The sequence below is a fragment of the Amia ocellicauda genome, chromosome 5 (assembly GCF_036373705.1).
Source record: "Amia ocellicauda isolate fAmiCal2 chromosome 5, fAmiCal2.hap1, whole genome shotgun sequence".
NCBI lineage: Eukaryota > Metazoa > Chordata > Actinopteri > Amiiformes > Amiidae > Amia > Amia ocellicauda.
In genome coordinates, this window is record NC_089854.1 from 37,798,527 (window position 1) to 37,817,549 (window position 19,023).

At 40.4% G+C, this 19,023-nt stretch overlaps 2 protein-coding genes across 2 annotated transcripts in view; one reads left to right on the forward strand and one right to left on the reverse strand.

Moving 5' to 3' along the window:
• Positions 1-224: 224 nt before the first annotated feature.
• Positions 225-15,989, forward strand: itih5 (inter-alpha-trypsin inhibitor heavy chain 5). Its single transcript, XM_066705093.1, has 14 exons — positions 225-468; positions 650-694; positions 1,402-1,565; positions 2,165-2,272; positions 2,862-3,100; positions 4,356-4,525; positions 5,397-5,513; positions 10,401-10,572; positions 10,881-11,190; positions 11,493-12,046; positions 12,782-12,835; positions 13,518-13,634; positions 13,958-14,335; positions 15,260-15,989. Exons 1-14 carry the CDS (start codon positions 286-288, stop codon positions 15,559-15,561), a joined length of 2,913 nt encoding a protein of 970 aa, XP_066561190.1. The 5' UTR covers positions 225-285; the 3' UTR covers positions 15,562-15,989.
• A 134-nt stretch (positions 15,990-16,123) lies between these two features.
• tmem110l (transmembrane protein 110, like) overlaps positions 16,124-19,023 on the reverse strand; it is a 28,088-nt gene continuing 25,188 nt past the window's right edge. The window contains exon 8 of the mRNA XM_066705094.1: positions 16,124-17,519. Within this exon, the coding sequence (XP_066561191.1) occupies positions 17,403-17,519 (117 nt within the window). The 3' untranslated portion in view covers positions 16,124-17,402. The remainder of the gene's footprint in view (positions 17,520-19,023) is intronic.

A 19,023-nucleotide genomic window follows, 5' to 3' on the forward strand; every position in this document is an offset into this window, starting at 1 on the left:
TCCAAAGTCTGTCGTAGCAAAAAAGAAAGAAAGAAGGGAAGAAACTGCCTGCATGGTGGGCTATAACCTACAGCAGGTAGGCCTAAAATGAAATAAGGTATTGATCAAGTTTATCATACTTGATACCATCGACAACCACGGCTACAACACGAATCAAACGCAGTTCAAGCGAGGGAGGCGGCGTGGCGAGGGTTAATCCTCCGTCTCGCCCCGTCTGGATGCCCGCGGCTCTTGCGCGCCTGGGCGGGTGGAGGCGGGACCCTGGGCTGCCGGCCAGTCTTCGGTATGTGCGCTACTTTCAGCACACCTCCGCCGCCGAGCACTTCTCTGGGCAGCTCAGCTTCATCTCCCGAGGAAGCACATGCTCCGGGGCTCACCATGCGGCTGCCGGCGTTATTACTGTGTTTGAGCGGCGCGGTGCTGGGCCGGTGCGACTCTGACGTCGTCGTCAACCCGCAGCCGGCGGCGGTGAGTGAGTGCGCGGGCTGCGGCGCAGGTGTGATGCGCAGTGTGGGTGAAATCAGCAACCAGCGGGGCTTGTTCAAATGTGTGTGTGTGTGTGTGTGTGTGTTGTGCTGCCACATGTTGTCAGCTCGCTGTGTAGTGAAATCCGTGACTGGATGTGAATTGTGATGTGTTTGTTTCACAGGCTGCTCCCAGAGTCGCAAGACAGGCTGCCTCTCTGCAGAAAAAGGTAATACAAGTGCAACAAGTTCAATTTCTGGTTTAGAAAGTGTGTATGGGGATTTTGGTAGGCAATATACTTTTCCTGTTAACACAATGCACAATTCATCATTCTATATTGACAACTTTGTATCCTTATGTTTTACTAAATGGCAAGGGGGATTGATGGGCAGATGTTTGGGGAATATAATGACTAACTAAGTAAATAAATAGATGCATGGTGACTTGTCATCCTTCCAAACTTTTCGAAATGTGTGTGACTGTGACCACATCGTTCCTGTTGCAAAACCAGTGCTGGAGTGCATTAGACCTAGTTTGAAAGAAGACTTTTCAAATAGGGTTTATATTTCTGCAAGGTCATAAGTCTTGTGTTAAATACATTATATAAACACTAGCAGTTCACTCAGACACAGATCTGTACTTATTAACTGTCGAACTCCATAAAAGTTATATGCATTTAAACAACCGAACAATGGGTGCTGTCTTTCTTATGAGATGAAGCTTGTGGATTTGCGAAATGCTAGGGATGTATAACTATTACACGCTATACATTGACAGATTTAACAGGGGCCAAAGCAAACCGAATTGATTGTGATAAATAAATAAATAAAACATACAGCAGCTGTCACACATAACAATTGAAACAAACACTTTTAAAGCATATAGAATGAAAATGACTTAAAACAGAGTATTTGATTTGTTCCCCTCTTCTTGCAGGAGAGTAAGCCTCACATTCAGGACTTCTCAGTGAAAACCACGATTATCTCTCGGTATGCTTTCACTGCCGTGTCCTGCACCATGTTCAACAGACTGTCCACGGCCAAGGAGGGTGTCTTCCAGATGCAGATCGCAGCTGCTGCCTTTGTCTCCAATTTGACTGTGTGAGTATCTGAGTGACATTGATAGAAAAATCCCCATAGCTGAAATAAAATAATAGTAAAAAAATCTACTAAGAGGATTAAGAAGGAGAAGCAATTGTTAAGCTTATCATTAGAACTGCCCTATCTTCATCTTGGTGTCTTTGTGTCCAAGAAGAAAATGTGTCAGCTCTGGTCTCGAACATTTAATAGAAATCGGCTTTGTTCAGCAGTCTTATCTTGCTTTGTGTGGTCTTTTCTTAAAGAGTTATTTAGTCTTTTTCTCCTGTTCGGAATGGCCCAGTCATTGTTTCTCTCCATTGCTGCACATCACTGATAACCTTGGAAGTGGGTACCCTTATTTTCTGTGCACCAGATAAAGCTAAATGTGGGTTAGTTACTGAGCTTCATTGCATTTCTCTTCACAAGGAGCTGCTGTCTTGCACCAGGGAATATCATCGCAAAGCAACATTTCCTTGTTATAGACTTGAGTCCTGAGACCAGCAGACCAGTATGGATGGAACTCAAACCAGCAATCTGATGAAGACATGGAGTCATCATCACTAACCTTGTGTATTGTGTAAGGTCACCCACCTCAACTTGTGTATTTTTTTTTATTGTAGGATCATTGGAGGGAGAGTCTACCCAAGTGAGGTGAAAGTGAAAGAGAAAAAACATGACAAGAAGAATGGAGATACAACACCAGGCAAAGATGATAAAATGGGAAATAGGTATAAGAAATACATGGGTGGAAGGCACTACAGTATTTTGAATAGGAGATTGCATTTTGGAAGACACATTGTAGACTGGAAATGTTTGACATTGGTGTGTGTAATAAGTGTTAGATGGAAAATATAAGCTGTAGATCAAATGCAGTTTAAACTGGTAGTGTAGCTGTTTGTTTCCAACATAGTCATATTAATTACAGTATAGCTCTAATGGAAGTGTTGTCTGATAAAGATGAAGCATGTATTAATTTATGCAGTGTGGTTGCTCTGAATACATTAAATGTCTTCTTATTCATGGTAAGTATCTTTTTTACAATATTATATTATATAAGTCAATGGAAAGCTACTGGCATTGTATACGTCTTAATTTGTTAAAGTTATTTTAAGTGGAAAATGTGAGTATATGGAACCGTTTCCTGTTCGCATTAGAATACAATATGTGAGCTGAGATTTTCAGGAATAATGAAGAAATAACTAAGAAATGGCCTGTGAAACTGGCCATTTAAGATCTCTAAAGGTTTCTCTTGGCATTTAAAATCAATTTTCAATCTTTGGATGCAATTTATGTTAGTGACATTTCTTTTGTCTACAGTGAAAGTGAGGTGGAGACCTTTCGCATAGCTGCCAACATCCCTGGAAAAAATAAGGCCATTTTCCTTCTGACCTACGAGGAGTTACTGCAGAGACGTCTGGGAAAATACGAACATGTGACCAGTGTGCGACCACTTCAATTGGTCAGCAAGCTGTCAGTAGAAGTGACGATATTGGAGCATTCTGGCATAACAGGCCTTGAAGTCCTGCCACTGAGAAATGCTAAGAATACTGCTACTAGTAAGTATGATTCTTCCATATCTGATGTTTCTATCTTGAAATAAATAAATAAATAAACAAACAAACAAATATTATGCACAATTTGCATTTGAGGAAAAAGTAGTGATTAAGACAAAATATCAATGAAGAATGATAAAATGAATATTTTGAAATATGCCTGTTAATATCTATAAATAGCTATTCCACAATTCAGTATGTTTTTTTATTTGATCCATGCAATTTTTTCTTCAGAAAAATATATTAGGAATATGACCCTATTTGATAGAATGAAGACAACATTATATTCTCAAATAAACATTTAATATGTATTCATCTGTTGATCAGTCTGAATGGTTATCCATCACTCTCATATATTTATTTTCATAGTTATGAATGGAATCAAGGAATTGGGCCAATATAATATAGCAAAGTGTCATCACACCTAAGTATATGTATTTAGCAAACCATGTTTTCTCTTGCACTGCAAAGCTGCTTGTTACAGTCATGCGTAACATGTGTTGTACTGAGAAACAGCAGATATCCAAACAATGAATAGAAAAACTGACAGCCGCCCAAGAGAATGCCTGTTCTCTGTTTGGGAAGTAATTAGCAATGAAGCTGTCAAAAGCTCATTGTCTTATATGGCCAGGATTACACCTTCTTTATTTAGGTAAATAAGCCCCCCAGAATTACAATTTCAAAGGCAAAAACAGGTTGCATTGCACTTGACATGACCTTGACAACACAGATTTTAAAGAGTATACAAACACAAAACCTCATTGACTTTCTATTGATTTAAGCCTGTGTATAGCCTATGAAGTCAATCCCTTGTTAGGCCCGGCATCTATTTAAATGTATATAGATGTTTTACAGTAAGTGTACAAAAGTAATATCATCAAAGTGAGATTGAATTCTAACTTAATCCTCACTGATATTGATACCGACTCCTTTCTAAACGGGGTCTAAGGTGGAAAACTTGGTGGTAATGCTTAACATGTGGATTTCACTAATATATGTGAGTGTGTGTATAGGGTGGCCTTCTTTTTCTTGTTTTTTATCTGCTCTGTATGCAACAAATGCCCTGCTGACAAAAAATAAAAACATAAGTAAGCCACACTGGTTAAGTATTAAGTTAAAGTTCAGTTAATATTGACCCCACATCTTGGTAAAGTTGGAAGCTGTTGTGTAACAGAAGCCATGCATACGTTGTTCGTGTACAGTGAGCTCAGACGCTGGTTCAAACACAACTAATTTTTGTACTTTCTTTTACATGCAGGTAAACCCACAGCTCCTATATCAACTGTTATTCAGCAGAATAAGACAACATGCAAAGTTACATTCAGACCAAGCCTTGTGCAGCAAGCCAGGATAGCAACGAATGGCATCCTGGGGGATTTTGTTGTACGATATGATGTAGAGAGGGAGCTGGGGATTGGCGACTTTCAGGTAGACTCTTAAAAGACTCAAAATAACTGAGTGACCCCATGACAGACGTCAGACCGTTTCAGACCAACCAGATCACGATATAGTAGCAATCAAAGTGCACATAATCTTATTACTAATAAACATAATAGAGTAGTAATACATGCATTTTCCCATATGGAACAAATATGTCTTAATATGTGGTAGATGATGTATAATTTTTCATATACCAAATGTTGACTCTTTTTTGTATATTTAAAATATATTTTTGACTCTAATCCATATATTTATTTACCATATATTCTCCAAATATAAAATACATGTATGTATTATGGACTTAGGAATACAGTCTTCCGGCAATACTGAAGATTATAGTACAGGCAATTCTGGTTTCATTTCTCACAGTTAAAAGACAGTCATACTATGCAAACCTCACTAACTAAACAGCAGATGCTGATATTTGGGGAGCTGATTTGTGTGCATTGGCAGAGAATTAGTAAATCTCTCTGAAGGCCCACCCACTTTTTATTCCCAGGAACACTAATGATCATAAACAAGAAATATATAGGAAATAACCTTGGTAACACAAAATAATTCTGACACATTGAGGATGTTTTTATTAAATATATGTATGTAATGTTCAAACCATGTTGAGCTTCTTTCCTGAGATCAACAAATTACTGCAAACCAAACAGAAAAGATGGGACTAAGGGGTTCCTCTTGTTTGTTCTTATATTTCAATATTTTTTATTGACCTCAAATTGTTATGATGAATCAATAAAATGCTGAAAAACATTTAAACATCTTTTATCCTGGTAAAAGTTTTAAACATATTTTTTCTATTTGAAATAAATATGTGAATGTTTTCTTCAATTTTTTCTTTTTTTTGCTCTAGGTCTTAAATGGATACTTTGTGCACTACTTTGCACCAAAAGACCTACCAGCTGTACGTAAGAATATTGTTTTTGTTATTGACACCAGCGCTTCTATGGTTGGAACCAAAATTCGACAGGCAAGTCACCTTTTGGAATGTTGAGTTACCAAATCATGTAGGTTTGTGTATGTTTACAATACTTTGTCTGGATTTTCTGTCAAGCAAATCACAATATGACAAAAAATGGCTAGAAAATGTAATAGTTAATTGAAAAGATCAGGTGGTAAATAAGAGCTGATGCAAGAAAACACAGCCTCATTTAGTAGAATTCCAGTTAATTGTGAAACCAGAGTTAATTGTGAAACCCTAGAGTTGTTTTTATCTCCTTATGGAGCACAGCATAAGACGTTGTGAAGAAATACTTGCATTTTATACAGAGACCACGTAACTGAGCAGTTCAGAGGAGGACAAATGAAACACCCACAGATCGTGACACAAGGGAAATAGTCTGGCTCCTATCCCTCTTTTGCTATTCCAATTTTTTTTTCTGTGATTGTAAGAGAAAATGTGATGGGAATTCCAGAAAAATAAGAAATACGTTGCATCCAACACATTTCTGACAGGCTTTAAACAGCTGACCCACCACAAGATGGCTAAGTATGGAATAAAGAGAGATGTTTGTTTCTAGGGCAGAATCAATTTTACCAAACAATCAATCCTATCACAGATAGTGTGTTGTATGTCAGTATGCTTGGATTTGTGCAGTGTCTTGATGTTGGACAATGGAATTAGTCGGTAATTCAAAATCAACTCATAAGCCGTGTCCAGTCCAGCTACAGTGTCCTCTTTCTTGTAATTTTTTTTTTTAAATATGGAAAATAAGGATTTGAAGTCCTTCAATGGAAAGCTGTGCAATGCAGAACAAGTGGGGGCTGTAGTGGCACGACAATGAGGCAGTCATTGTGAAGCGATCATTTTCAGTGCATGAATCGTTGTGTGTGAGTATTGTGATGCGTAGGGCGAGGGCTCTCAGTCAATGTGCTCTTGCCTGATGGCTTGTCCTGATTGTGGAGCTGACATCACATTCCTCAGCTGAAGAGTAAACACTTTTGAACCTTTTATTGACAAGTCAAATCTCTTCAAGGATCGGGTTGGTGCACCAGACATCATAGGGCAGAACCACTTTTTTCCACTAACCACTCATTTCATCACAAACATCAGTGAGAATGTGCACACTGTACATGACAGGTCATTGCCCATTGACCTATTGACAACATAGTCAAGCAGTGACGCTTTATTTGTATCTGGAGTTGCCAGGCAAGTCCTACCAGAGCTGCATAAAGGTCAGTAGGATAAGAATTATGTGTGACTATTTTCTTCCCCCCGTGACATCATTTTGAATGGCGATACGGGAGACACAATGATCGTGTATACATGGTGGAAGAAAGCCATGAAATTAGAGTTGTGTCATGACTTCTTTGAAGGTGGTGGTATGGCTGGATTACAATTTTAGATTGTTCTGGTTCATACTGTTGTCATTTTAAATGGTCCTTAAAACTGTATCCAGCCATAGCCACCTTAAATGAGTGAGTGTCATGGCATATTTACCAAAGTTCACACACAGGTGAACCCATTAAAACATAAAAATGCAACAGTGCTCATATTATAAATTAAATTAAAATGGTAATTACTCTGAAATAGTTTAAAGACATTTACAACCAATAAATATATATGCAATTACCTATAAATAACTAAAACCAATAGTATTATCATTGCACAGCGAAGAATCATTTTTATTATTATTATTATTATTATTATTATTATTATTATTATTATTATTATTAATTTTTTGGTTTTTTTATTTCTTGGCAGACGCCCTTATCCAGGGCGACTTACAACATAAGTGCAAAAATACAGAGAAGTACAAGGCATCAATCATTACAAATTCAACTTAGCAACATAACACTTAAAAATAATACATTTTACAAATTCCAATTACAATTTACACAAGTACAGTAAGAGACTTCCTACATCCTGGACGGTGAAAGCTAAGTGCTGTCAAGATGTAGGGTTACAGACGAGGGCTACGGGAAAGGCAGTAAGGAGGAAAACAATCAAGAACGCGAGGAGCATAATAAGCTGAAGTGCTATCTAGCAGGGAAAGAGGACTAATATTACAAGTGCTGTCGGAAGAGATGCGTCTTGAGTAAGCGCCGGAATGAGGTCAAGGACTCTGCTGTTTTGACTTCGGTGGGCAGGTCGTTCCCACTTAGGGGCCAGGGATGAGAAGGAGCGGGCTCTGCAGGAAGGAGAGTGGAGAGGAGGCAGAGTTAGCCTTCTGGCACTGGAGGAGCGCAGTGGTCTGGAGGGGATGTATGGAGAGACGAGTGACTGAAGGTAGCTTGGTGCAGTATGGTCAAGACAGCGGTAGGTGAGGGTCAAAGTCTTGAACTGAATGCGTGCCGCTATCGGGAGCCAGTGGAGGGAGCGGAGCAGTGGAGTAGCGTGTGCGAATCGTGGCAGAGAGAATACCAGACGAGCTGCAGAGTTCTGGATGAGCTGGAGTGGGCGGGTAGTGGATGCAGGCAGGCCGGCCAGGAGGGAGTTGCAGTAGTGGAGTAGTGGAGTAGTGCAGGTGGGAGAGGACCAGTGACTGGACGAGTAGCTGAGTTGAGTTGTCGGTTAGGAAGGGACGGATCCGGCGTATGTTGCTCAGGAAGAATCTGCAGGTGTGTGTCAGCATGGTGATGTGCTGGGAGAAGGAGAGCGCAGGATCGAGGGTGACTCCTAGATTTTTAGCAGAAGAAGAAGGAGAGAGTGTGGTGGATTCCAAGTGGATCGAGATGGGGAGGTCAGCAGAAGGTGAGGAAGAGTGGGGGAAAAAGAGGAGATCTGATTTGGAGAGGTTGAGCTTGAGGTGGTGCGAGTGCATCCAGGCGGAAATGGCAGACAAGCAGGAAGAGATGCGTGGGGATGAGAGGGTCAGAAGAGGGAAAAGACAGGAAGATCTGGGCATCATCAGCGTAGAAGTGGTAGGAGAAGCCATGGGAAGCGATGAGGGGGCCCAGGGAGTGAGTGTAGAGAGAGAACAGGAGCGGGCCCAGGACGGAGCCTTGGGGAACACCTGTGAGTAGAGGTTGGGGGGTGGATGAGGAGCCTTGCCATGTCACTTGGTAGGACCGGTCGCTGAGGTAGGAGGAGAACCAGGTGAGAGCAGTCCCAGAGATCCCAAAGTCAGCGAGGCAGGAGAGGAGGATGGAGTGATCGACGGTGTCAAATGCTGCAGAGAGGTCAAGGAGGAAGAGGACTGAGGAGAGGGAGGCCGCCCGAGCACGGCTGAGGGAGTCAGTGACAGCCAGGAGAGCCGTTTCAGTGGAGTGAGCTGTGCGGAAGCCGGACTGCAGAGGATCAAGGAGTGAGTGTTAGGACAGAAAGTCAGAGAGCTGATGGTGGACCACCCGCTCGAGAGTCTTGGAGAGGAAGGGAAGTAGGGAGACAGGGCGGTAGTTCTGAGGAGAGGTGGCATCAAGGGTTGGTTTCTTGAGCAGTGGGATGACAGCAGCTTGTTTAAATGCAGAGGAGAAACAGCCAGAGAGGAGTGAGGAGTTGAGGAGGGAGGAGATGAAGGGGAGAAGATCAGGAGCGGTTGCTTGGAAGAGACGAGAAGGGAGAGGTTCCAGGTCGCATGTTGTGGGTTTGTGACGTAGGAGGAGAGCAGAAACTTCAGCATCTGAGAGAGGTAAAAATGAAGAAAAGGAAGCTAGGTCGGTGGGAGGTTTCGGTGTGATGGGAGATGAGGGTGGAGTATTGAAGAGCCTGCGGATGTCTGCAATCTTGGAGGAGAAGAAGGAGGCGAAATCATCAGCAGTGAGAGATGAGGGAGGAGGAGGGGGGGGGGCAAGGAGGGAGGAGAAGGTGGAGAAGAGTTTGCGAGGGTTGTTGATAGTGCATTCGAAGAGAGATTGTGGCTGGGAGTTTGGTCCTTTTCCACTTTTGTTCGGCGGCACGCAGACTAGTTCGGGTTGCACGGAGAACAGCAGAGAGCCAAGGCTGAGGAGGGGAGGGATGGGCAGGACGAGACGCGAGAGGACAGAGAGAGTCAAGGGAGGAGGTGAGGGAGGAGAACAAAGAGGAGGTAGCACAGTTGACAGATAGATTTGAAAAACAATCAATGGAAGTCAAGAGAGTGAGGGCAGTGGAAGCAAGGGTGGAGGGGGAGACAGAGCGGAGATTTCGACTTCTCAGTTGGCTTGTCCGAGAGTCCAGTGGCAACGACACAAACACACCGGCTAATTTAAGATGTATTAGACAATAAACTCACAAGGCTGGTCAGGATGGCCCTCCCTCCCATGCAGGACTGCTAATAGCACAATTACTGGCCGCTTAATATCTGAATACACTGAAAAATAGCTCGTAGTAATGTTAAACAAATGCTAAATAATCACAGCCTACACAGTGTAACGCTTTCGAGTGCGCTAGGTTACTGGCTAAATTCACTAACATACTAACAAACAGTCGCTGCTTTTCCGACAATACAGGTGCAAGATATACAATTCGTAGCTAAACAACAAACCACGTAAACAGTCTATGTAACTTAACTAAACGAGGAAACTTGAGAGAAAGCGTTACTTAGCTGCGGCGACTTGAGCAACTTCTCAGCTGGCTTGTCTGAGAGTCCAGTGGCTCTGAGACTTGGAACTTGACTTGGAACTGAGATCAATTAAAACTGCTTACAAACAGTCAGACAATATAGGGCAGATTTTCCTTGGGGGCAAACTATGCGCAAATCTACCATTAGTATTGAATTGACTGTGTCTGTGTGGTGGGCTGTCTTCATATTTGTTCCTGTTTTCTTATGTTTACATAATTTCTGCTGAACCTCCCAAGACTTCTATTGCATTTGTTTTGCAAGTCGGGATTTATACTATCTTAGGAGATGTCAACACAGATTCAAATAGATTGCTATTTTGCTAAAATGCTTTGGATCATCTGCTTGTCTTAAAATATCTCTGCTGTTCCTTTCAGACTAAGGAAGCTCTCTTCACCATCCTCAAAGATCTTCGTCCACAAGACCACTTTAATTTTGTGAGTTTCTCTAGTAAAATTAAAGTCTGGCAGCCAGGACAGCTAGTGCCTGTAACACCAAACAACATCCGTGATGCCAAGAAATTCATCTACCTTTTGAACCCCAGTAGAGGTAAATATTCAGCAGAAATTGAGTCAGCAGCTTTTTCCCTATAAACTGGAGAAACAGCTCCCAAATCCAACAAAATTATTTTGAATTATTTGAATTATTACTCCTACAAGAAGAGAGAAAATGAATGCTTAAAACTGTGCATGCAGGTTATATAATAAAATAATACACTAGAATAAAAAAACTATAGAATAATAGTGAATTAATTCATAAACATGTTATGATTGTAGGTTTTATACTGAAGTGTTTAAAAACCCTCATGGTGTTGTGCACAGTACACCCTTTTCATCAAAGCAATCTCTGTTTTCTAGGCACTAATATAGATGGAGCCATCCAATCTGGCTCTTCCTTACTGAGTGACTACCTGGCCAGCGACAAGAGTGCTCAGAACAGCGTGTCTCTCATCATCTTCCTGACCGATGGCCGTCCCACAGTGGGGGTGACCCAGTCTCCCAGCATCCTTAGCAACACCAAGGGAGCAGTGCAAGAAAAGTTCTGCATCTTCACCATAGGCATCGGCAATGACGTGGACTACAGGCTGCTGGAACACATGGCCCTGGAAAACTGTGGCGTGATGAGACGGATCAACGAGGAGTCGGATGCCAACGTGATGCTCAAAGGGTTAGTGATCCCCTTAGCACAGTGTTCCCCAGCCCTGGTCCTGGATGAGTCCCTGTGCTCTCTGGCTTTCATTCCAGTTCCAGTTGTTGTCACCTACTTGCATGAAAGATCTGCATCTGTTTTAGAGTTGAAAACAAACTGAAACAAATGCAAACTTTGACTCAACTGCCAATCACAATCAACAAAGTTATACCCTATTGCATTTTGTGCCTTCTAACAGTAAATTACACTGTGATTTGGAACAGATTTGTACTTTGTGACCAAAGTATGTATTTATATATTTATTATGTTGACCCCTTCAGGTTTTATGATGAAATTGGCACTCCACTCCTGTCCAATATCCAGGTGGGATACACAGAGGATGCCGTGCAATACGTAACGCAGAACTTCTTCACCAATTATTTTAACGGGTCCGAAATTGTCGTCGCCGGCAAGCTAATGGATCAGAACACGGACTCCCTGCATGTCCAGATCACCGCCAGCAACAGTGACAAGAGTATCATGCTGGAGTCTGAGGTGCCCGTGAAAGAGAAAGAGAGAGAAGCAGAGCAAGTCATAAAGGCCTTGGATAATACGGCTGTGGAGAAGGATTACATCGAGAGACTGTGGGGCTTCATGAGCATCAAAGAAACACTCAAATCTCGTATGCGGAGCACGGGCAGCAAGCAGAGGGAGGAGCTCTCCGAGAAGGCCACGAACCTGTCCTTAAACTACCACTTCCTGTCCCCTCTGACCTCAATGGTCCTGGAGAAGCCTGACGTTCAAATGGACGGGGTGACGGAGGAAGTTCCAGAGCCATCGGAAGAAACTTACAGAGAGAAACCCCAGAGCCTACACAGGAGCACTGAGCAGCCAGGTGAAGTGTCCCCGGCCACATAATAACTAACACCATTATTATTATTATTATTATTATTATTATTATTATTATTATTATTATTATTAAATGATTTTGCAGACACATTTATTCAGGCTTTTACAAACACAGCTGAAGTGTAAGATAAGATTGGAATGGTCTACAGATGTCATCTAAACAGGTGTGCCTTAATTAGGAAGGGCTGAAAGGATTTTTATAGACTGCAGTCTTAAAGCTGATGGGCAGCTCATTCCACCAATAGGGGCAAGAGAGGAGAAAGAGCGAGCCTATGGTAGCCGGGCGCTTGAGGCAAGGCGTGGCAGAACAGCAGTCAATGTTTGTGCTGATTAATGATTGAAATAGGAAGAAATTAGACAAACTGAGTCAAATTAATGTCTTCAGTGCTGATTATTAAATGCAACATCCTGCAGCTGTAATTCTATTTAAAGACTCAAATACCTTAATCAGTGTAATTGTATACCACTCCCAGGAAACATCATCTGAATAGATATAATCAAGTTTCTGATTTTGTTAGGGTATTATTCTACAGAAATGTTTTTTTCTTGTCTCATTAAAAATGAATCGAAGTAATGGTTAGATTTCACATTAGGTTATAGGTTATGCCTCAGGCTCACTGAAAGCACACTAAAGTGTTTTGCAAGACTTTTGTTATCTGAGTTTGAAAGTCATTTGATTTATCTTCCAATGCTCACTCCAATTGTTCTGTTTGATCTATAGGTTCGACGGGTAAAAAGTCTGGGAAGAAAATGTTAACCTTTTCAAAAACGTCAGGTAAATTTGGAGTCTCCTGATGAGTATTTTGTTTTCTACTTGTACAATAAGTGCGTTAAATTGTTATTGTTGTGGACAGGTAAGAAACATCTGTATTGTTCGCATCGAGGCTATTCATTTGTGTTGAAGGAAAAATACTGTATTCATGGATCGCACGGAGAGGCTTGTAATTTAGTTGTTTTGTAAATGGTAATTATCAATGTTAAAATGGTTCAAATGATAACGTGCTTGACATACTTCCAAGTCTCAGTTATTTCTTGTTTATGTGCTCTAATTGGTGTAGGAAGTCTGGGAAATTCAGAGAAACAGCCTCTATTTAATTCTGCTGGCCACAGAGGACGTTGGTTTGTGGAACTATGTCTCCACTTTAAAGTTTAAGAAGTGTATGTCACATATATCTTAAAAAAAAAAAAAAAAAAAAAAAAATGTTCCCACACAAATTCAGTTGAACCAGGCTATCAATGTCCTTTGTGGTAATATCTCCGAACTGCTTTAATGGTGCCTCATAATTGTTATCATTCATTTTTCAATTTCCCAGTACTGCTTTTACCTTTAATAAAGGTCTTAAAGAGAGATGTCTGCTATTATAGGAGATACTCCAATTCTCCTGTTCTTTCTATTAACATGGTACATTGCTTTGGCAAACATGAAGTGACTAATGAACACTGCTCTCATCTCTTAGCTGATGGTGACCCACACTTTGTAGTTGATTTTCCTCTGAATAAGATAGCAGTGTGTTTTAACATCAACGGGGAGCCAGGAGACATACTCAGGCTGGTGTCTGATCATAAAAACTCAGGTAAGGCAAACGTTTATCTGGCCTACAGAAAGTCCATACTGTTGGATATAAACCCATAAGTTACCCATTGCTTAACAGAGGTTTAATAATGCTTTTGTATTTCATTTTTAATATTTGGCAGTTTTACTATTTCAGTTTTTAAATAGTAGTAATGATAGCCAAGACAACAGATGTGTTTTGTAACTATTTTTATAAACTGTGGCTAGGTATAGATTTCATATACACAACATAGCTAGAGTGTGCATGTAGAGAGGTAACAAGGTGCATTTTTATGTGTGGGGGGGAATATGACTAAAAATACAGGTGTGTCATCTCTTTTCTAGGTGTTACGGCGAATGGGAAATTAATCGGGACCCCAGCGCCGGTCAACAGCCACAAGAAACAACGCACATACTTCAGCACCATCACTATCATGGTGAACAAACCCAGGCGCTCCTATATCGAGATAACCCCTCGCAAGGTCATACTGGACGGCAGGGACAGGATGGTGCTGCCTTGTGATAAGACGCTGGCAGTGGAAAGTGACGGACTGGCCGTGTCCATCGCTGGGAAGTCCAATATCACAGTGACGGTGCAGGGATCCATCAGCTTTGTCATTCTGCTCCATCAGTACAAGAATCCGGCCCCCTACCAGAAGGACCACCTGGGCTTCTATATCGCCAACAGTAAGGGCCTGTCACATGACTCGCATGGACTCTTAGGTATGTTCTAGTTATATTGCTTTCTCTCTCTCATTGTTGGTCAAACTAAGTTCATCCTAATTCCTGCTCTATTGAAAAATATAATGAATTATTTATTTAATTACTTTCATGCAGTAACTAAGATAGTAGGGTCTATGAGACTTTAAAGGCTCCCAAAGACTGCAGTCACATGCATGGCTCAGACCTCGATGAGTGAGTTCAGTCTCTCAACTTCATCTACAAAGAGTAGTTTGTAAATAGGTCCACTTTTACTCGCAGTTTTCTTACGACAGCCTGATTAAAACCTTGGTTAGAATAAATAAAATATTTAAATCATATATATATATATATATATATATATATATATATATATTGATTCATGTATTATATATAAACAATACTGTGTATCTACTGGTTTTATTTATTGTCTCTTGGAAAATGTATTTTGACTTCAGAAAGTTATTTTACCTACATCTGTTGGAATTCTCAGATTTTAATTATTTTGTTTGTCACAACTGTTGTTGGTCTTATTTAATGTCTGAATTTAATAACCTGGTTATTATAGATTTAGTTTTTTACGTAGCAATTTCATGCATTAGACACATTAGTAACTCAGCTGAAGCCTCTATTGTCTTTCCCTTTTCAGTAACTTTGAAATAATGACTCTGCATGCTTTTTAAGTGTCTTAATATATTAGTATTATGCATGGATTAAATAAATAAAGATCCTTCTTTCTTTTTTACATTGAAAAAATTCACAGTTGAAAAATCCATTCCTGCTACAAATGATTCCCAGGTGAAAGATGTGCTTTTTTTAAAATCTTTTTCTCAGTTCAGTTATAATATTTAAAGCAACTGCCGTAACAAAGCTCTGTGCAGGAACAGCCTGCTTTGTCTGCTGTTGTGGAATCGGTTTTGATGCTTCGTCTTTTACCCTCTCTCACAGGTCAGTTCCTCTATCAGGACGTGAACCTCATCCATTTGCTTGTGAATGACACAAATGCTATGATGTCTGAAAGCCTGCAGGATGGGACACAGGGGCACTCGGAGCCCCTGACCCCAAGCACTGCCCTGAAGATTAAGGACAGATTGGTCCCAGTAGTGAAAAAGCAGAGGAAAATATACAGTGGACAGCACAGGGTGGACTGCTGGTTTGTGAAGAACAATGCAGCTAAACTGATCGACGGGACGTACAAGGACTATGTTGTGTCACACCTCTTTGATACTAACACATCAAACGCACTTTAACTCGGTGTGCCATCGGTCATGCACAGAGAGAGTGCACTCCCCTTCTCAGGAGCTCCAAAGGGTCTGAAGGTGGAACAAACCGACCGTCCAAGTGCATATATTCTTCGGCCTTCTAAATAGTTGGTTGTCATCACAAAACGCACACGGGACACTGTAATGCTTGCTGTTGGTATGAAAGCAGAAAGTTAAGCTTTACATATTTTTATTACGAACACAGTACATTAATAACCGAGACTAAACCATATAGTAATGATGCTTCAAATCACTCCTAATATAACAGGGTACATTCTAATGCTTTATGACTTTACAGGAGATGCTCAAGTGTGCAGTGGAAATGTGTACATTTAAGCAAGTGTGTGTATGCGTGTATTTGTGTACCCGGAACTAGATATGCAGTTGTTTTTTTAATAAACTAGTTTTGTATTAAATTTTCTATTTGGGGGTTTTACTTGAAAAATATTTGCCTGTCTTTTGTACATATTTTATAGATCTGGTGACACTTTACACCTACAGAGAGAGAGCACCTGCAAGATAAATAAAGAAACGTCTTTAAAAACAGGAGTCTGGTATCCCAACCGTTTTTATTTGAATAGAGAAAGTGATATGTGATTCTAGAAAAAAAATATATGGCACCACCATGAAGTACCATCAAATTGTAATATGTAGAAGTCAATTATTGCATTACATCTAAACCAAAAGTCACTTATCTTCTTGTACACATATGTAATAACTTTATAAATAAATTGTTTTACATTGGTCATTTTAATACAGAGACCTGCAACAAATATGGGAACAAAAATGTTTATAAAAAATAGAACTGTAAATATTGTAGAGATCTGAAGTTGTGGTTTTTCATAGTCTACGATTTTTATAGAGCACAGCAACGAAATTATGTATTTGTTTATATTTGCAGCGCATGATAAATGACTCTTTAAACATGAACAAGTGTTTAGGAAATTCAAATGTATTCCTTTTTAAAAGTGAAAACCAGTATACGATCATATAAGGACTCCAGTTTGATCAATAGTGAATCAGGGACAGCACTGGCAGTCAATAAATCATTCCTTCAATGTTCCTCAGTGGATGATTGAATGATTGTATGGAATATGAATGGGACTCCCAAAACAGTCTTCAGCTTAATCTCAGTTTCAAAACTTTGGTCCAACATGTACAAGGAGCGAGTATATTGCACGCAAAACAAACAACTGTTTTTAAGAGATGTGAACTTGGTGAACATTAACTTTAAAGAGTTATAATCTCCTTAGCTCATCCAAACCTCACAATTAGCACCAGTTTTGAATTTGACCATAAACTATTAAACTTTTTGAATGGGTCAAAAAACACCCCAAGAAAACACCTTACATCCTAGTTCATTGTTTCACTTAAACATACATCTACATCCTTAACTTACAATGTATTTGTAATATATTTTTTGTAAAAAATGTTTGTAGTATTGAAATTGTTGTTTGGTATAAGTCATAGTTTGGTATAACTGCATATGTAGGACTATGCGAAGTCCATAAGTTCAAAACCAAGCAGAAATAATATATAAAAAACAACAAATACAAAATATTATAGAACAAAGTAACATTTCCACATACTGTGAAATAACAGTGGTTTGTAAGGCTGTATACTGACATCAAGTCAAAGGCAGCAATAAGTCAGTGACTTCCAAAACACAACCTCACTCCCACCACACCCCCTTTCCCCAGTGCCTCAATACAATTGGGTATTTATCTCACTTTGTGAAATATCTTCGGCAAGTCCAGTTTCTGCTTGTACTGGAAAATAGTCCAAAATGGTATAAGAGTGACCATAGATTACGGTGGTCAGCAAGTGTACTAGATATGACAGCTTGTAGCATTTATTTTCTCTGTCTGGTCTGCATCACACTTCACGTCTCCTCCGTCATTCTCGCTTTCTGATGGATCTACGTCATCATCAGCAGTCAGCAGTACCTAGTGGAAAAAACACGAGAGATACCTGATGTTAACAGAAAGATCAGGCTTTTCCCCCACCGTGTGCATGCTTTAGTGGGTCAACTGCGCAGCGTGGGATAAGAAAACGTTTTAACCTTTTAACAATGGGCTCTAATTTTTTTGTGTGAACATCAACGTTGACCAATATGGTTTAAATACACTATGAAAAAAGCTGGCGAGATCTGAAACTTACTGCTATTAAGAAAGCCTTAAGAATGATCCTGCAAAGATAGTCCCCGTGTCTGCTACATGTTTACAATCAATCACCATGAACATCCACATGTTTAGAGTCTTCTGAAGTGTACTCAAACAATTGCCATTACTACTTGACTTCAAAATGACCTCCCGGCTCTAAACATGTCACTGCACGGCAACACACTCAAAATGTCATTTCCATTCCTCTCAGTAAATGGAGTGACGTGTGGCTCCCTGGCAGATGCCCAGCACGGAGGAGGAAAAGAACACAGCTCTGGTCTAGAAAGAATGGAGCTACTATTTGCCCAATTTTCTGAGTGTTGTCAAGACAGCAAAGACCACTAGCAATTAGGATTCCAGTAATATGAGCTCAGAAAATAATACACTGGGGTGAAGTGGACTGTAAGAGGGGGCTGAAACAGGCCATCAAGACCACTTTTGTATATCCAGAGCAAGCATTCAGGAGGACGCTGTCAAACACAAATCAAGCATTCAGTTGTCTAAACCTAAAACAAGACAATGAAAAATCTACAGTACAGTATGTGCAGTAAAAGTACATTTTGTTTTATAGTTTTTGGGCAAGTAATAAAATATTTGTTTCGTGTGCAAGCAGGTAGCAGGTTTCAGAAAAATTACACCTTTATGGCTTTGAAAGGTGCACACACAATAAATTAAGTGAGGTAGATATGCCCGTAGTCCCCATATCATTATTTCCATGTTTATGGAAGCATGTCTACCTGCATAGTAAGGAATCAGTTGGACATACAAGCAGAAAAATCATAGGGGTGAAAAATAAGATTGTCTTGAGCGTCTAGAGCAAAGGCACCGAATGTTGGTCACTAGAAAAGAACTGAAGTGAATGGCAGAAGACTTTCCATTACAGAGATGCGCAGGAATTTCCAAAGACTTCAAACAATGACATGGAACGAACCAGATTCACACGGCCTGGCCGGGCTGATTCGGGGCACTGTTCCAGGGGAAAATGTACCATAGAACACTGGAGGGAAAGAAGCTCTCTGACTCAGTATTTCTTGGAGTCGATTGCGAACATCTGTCTGAGTAGCTTTCAGTAAGGGATAAGGGTCACGGCCTTGGATCGTCCACTTCCTGAGTGATCCCATAAAACATCCTCCGGCGGTTTTGCAAACCACAAATCGGCAGAACAGGTGTGATGGGAAAGAGTAAATAAATCTCACTCCCAATCAACAACTTGCCACTGTAATAAACCGCCTTTCATTAAGAATACTTGCAGAAAAAGCTGATTTTCTGGGGGGTGAAAAAAAAGGGG

Bases quoted from the DNA above. Each gene is read 5' to 3' on its own strand.
- itih5 (XM_066705093.1), top strand. From the start codon at position 286: ATGTGCGCTACTTTCAGCACACCTCCGCCGCCGAGCACTTCTCTGGGC. The intron at 2,273-2,861 runs GTATAAGAAATA...TTTTGTCTACAG, and splicing joins GATGATAAAATGGGAAATAG to TGAAAGTGAGGTGGAGACCT. The intron at 5,514-10,400 runs GCAAGTCACCTT...TGTTCCTTTCAG, and splicing joins TTGGAACCAAAATTCGACAG to ACTAAGGAAGCTCTCTTCAC.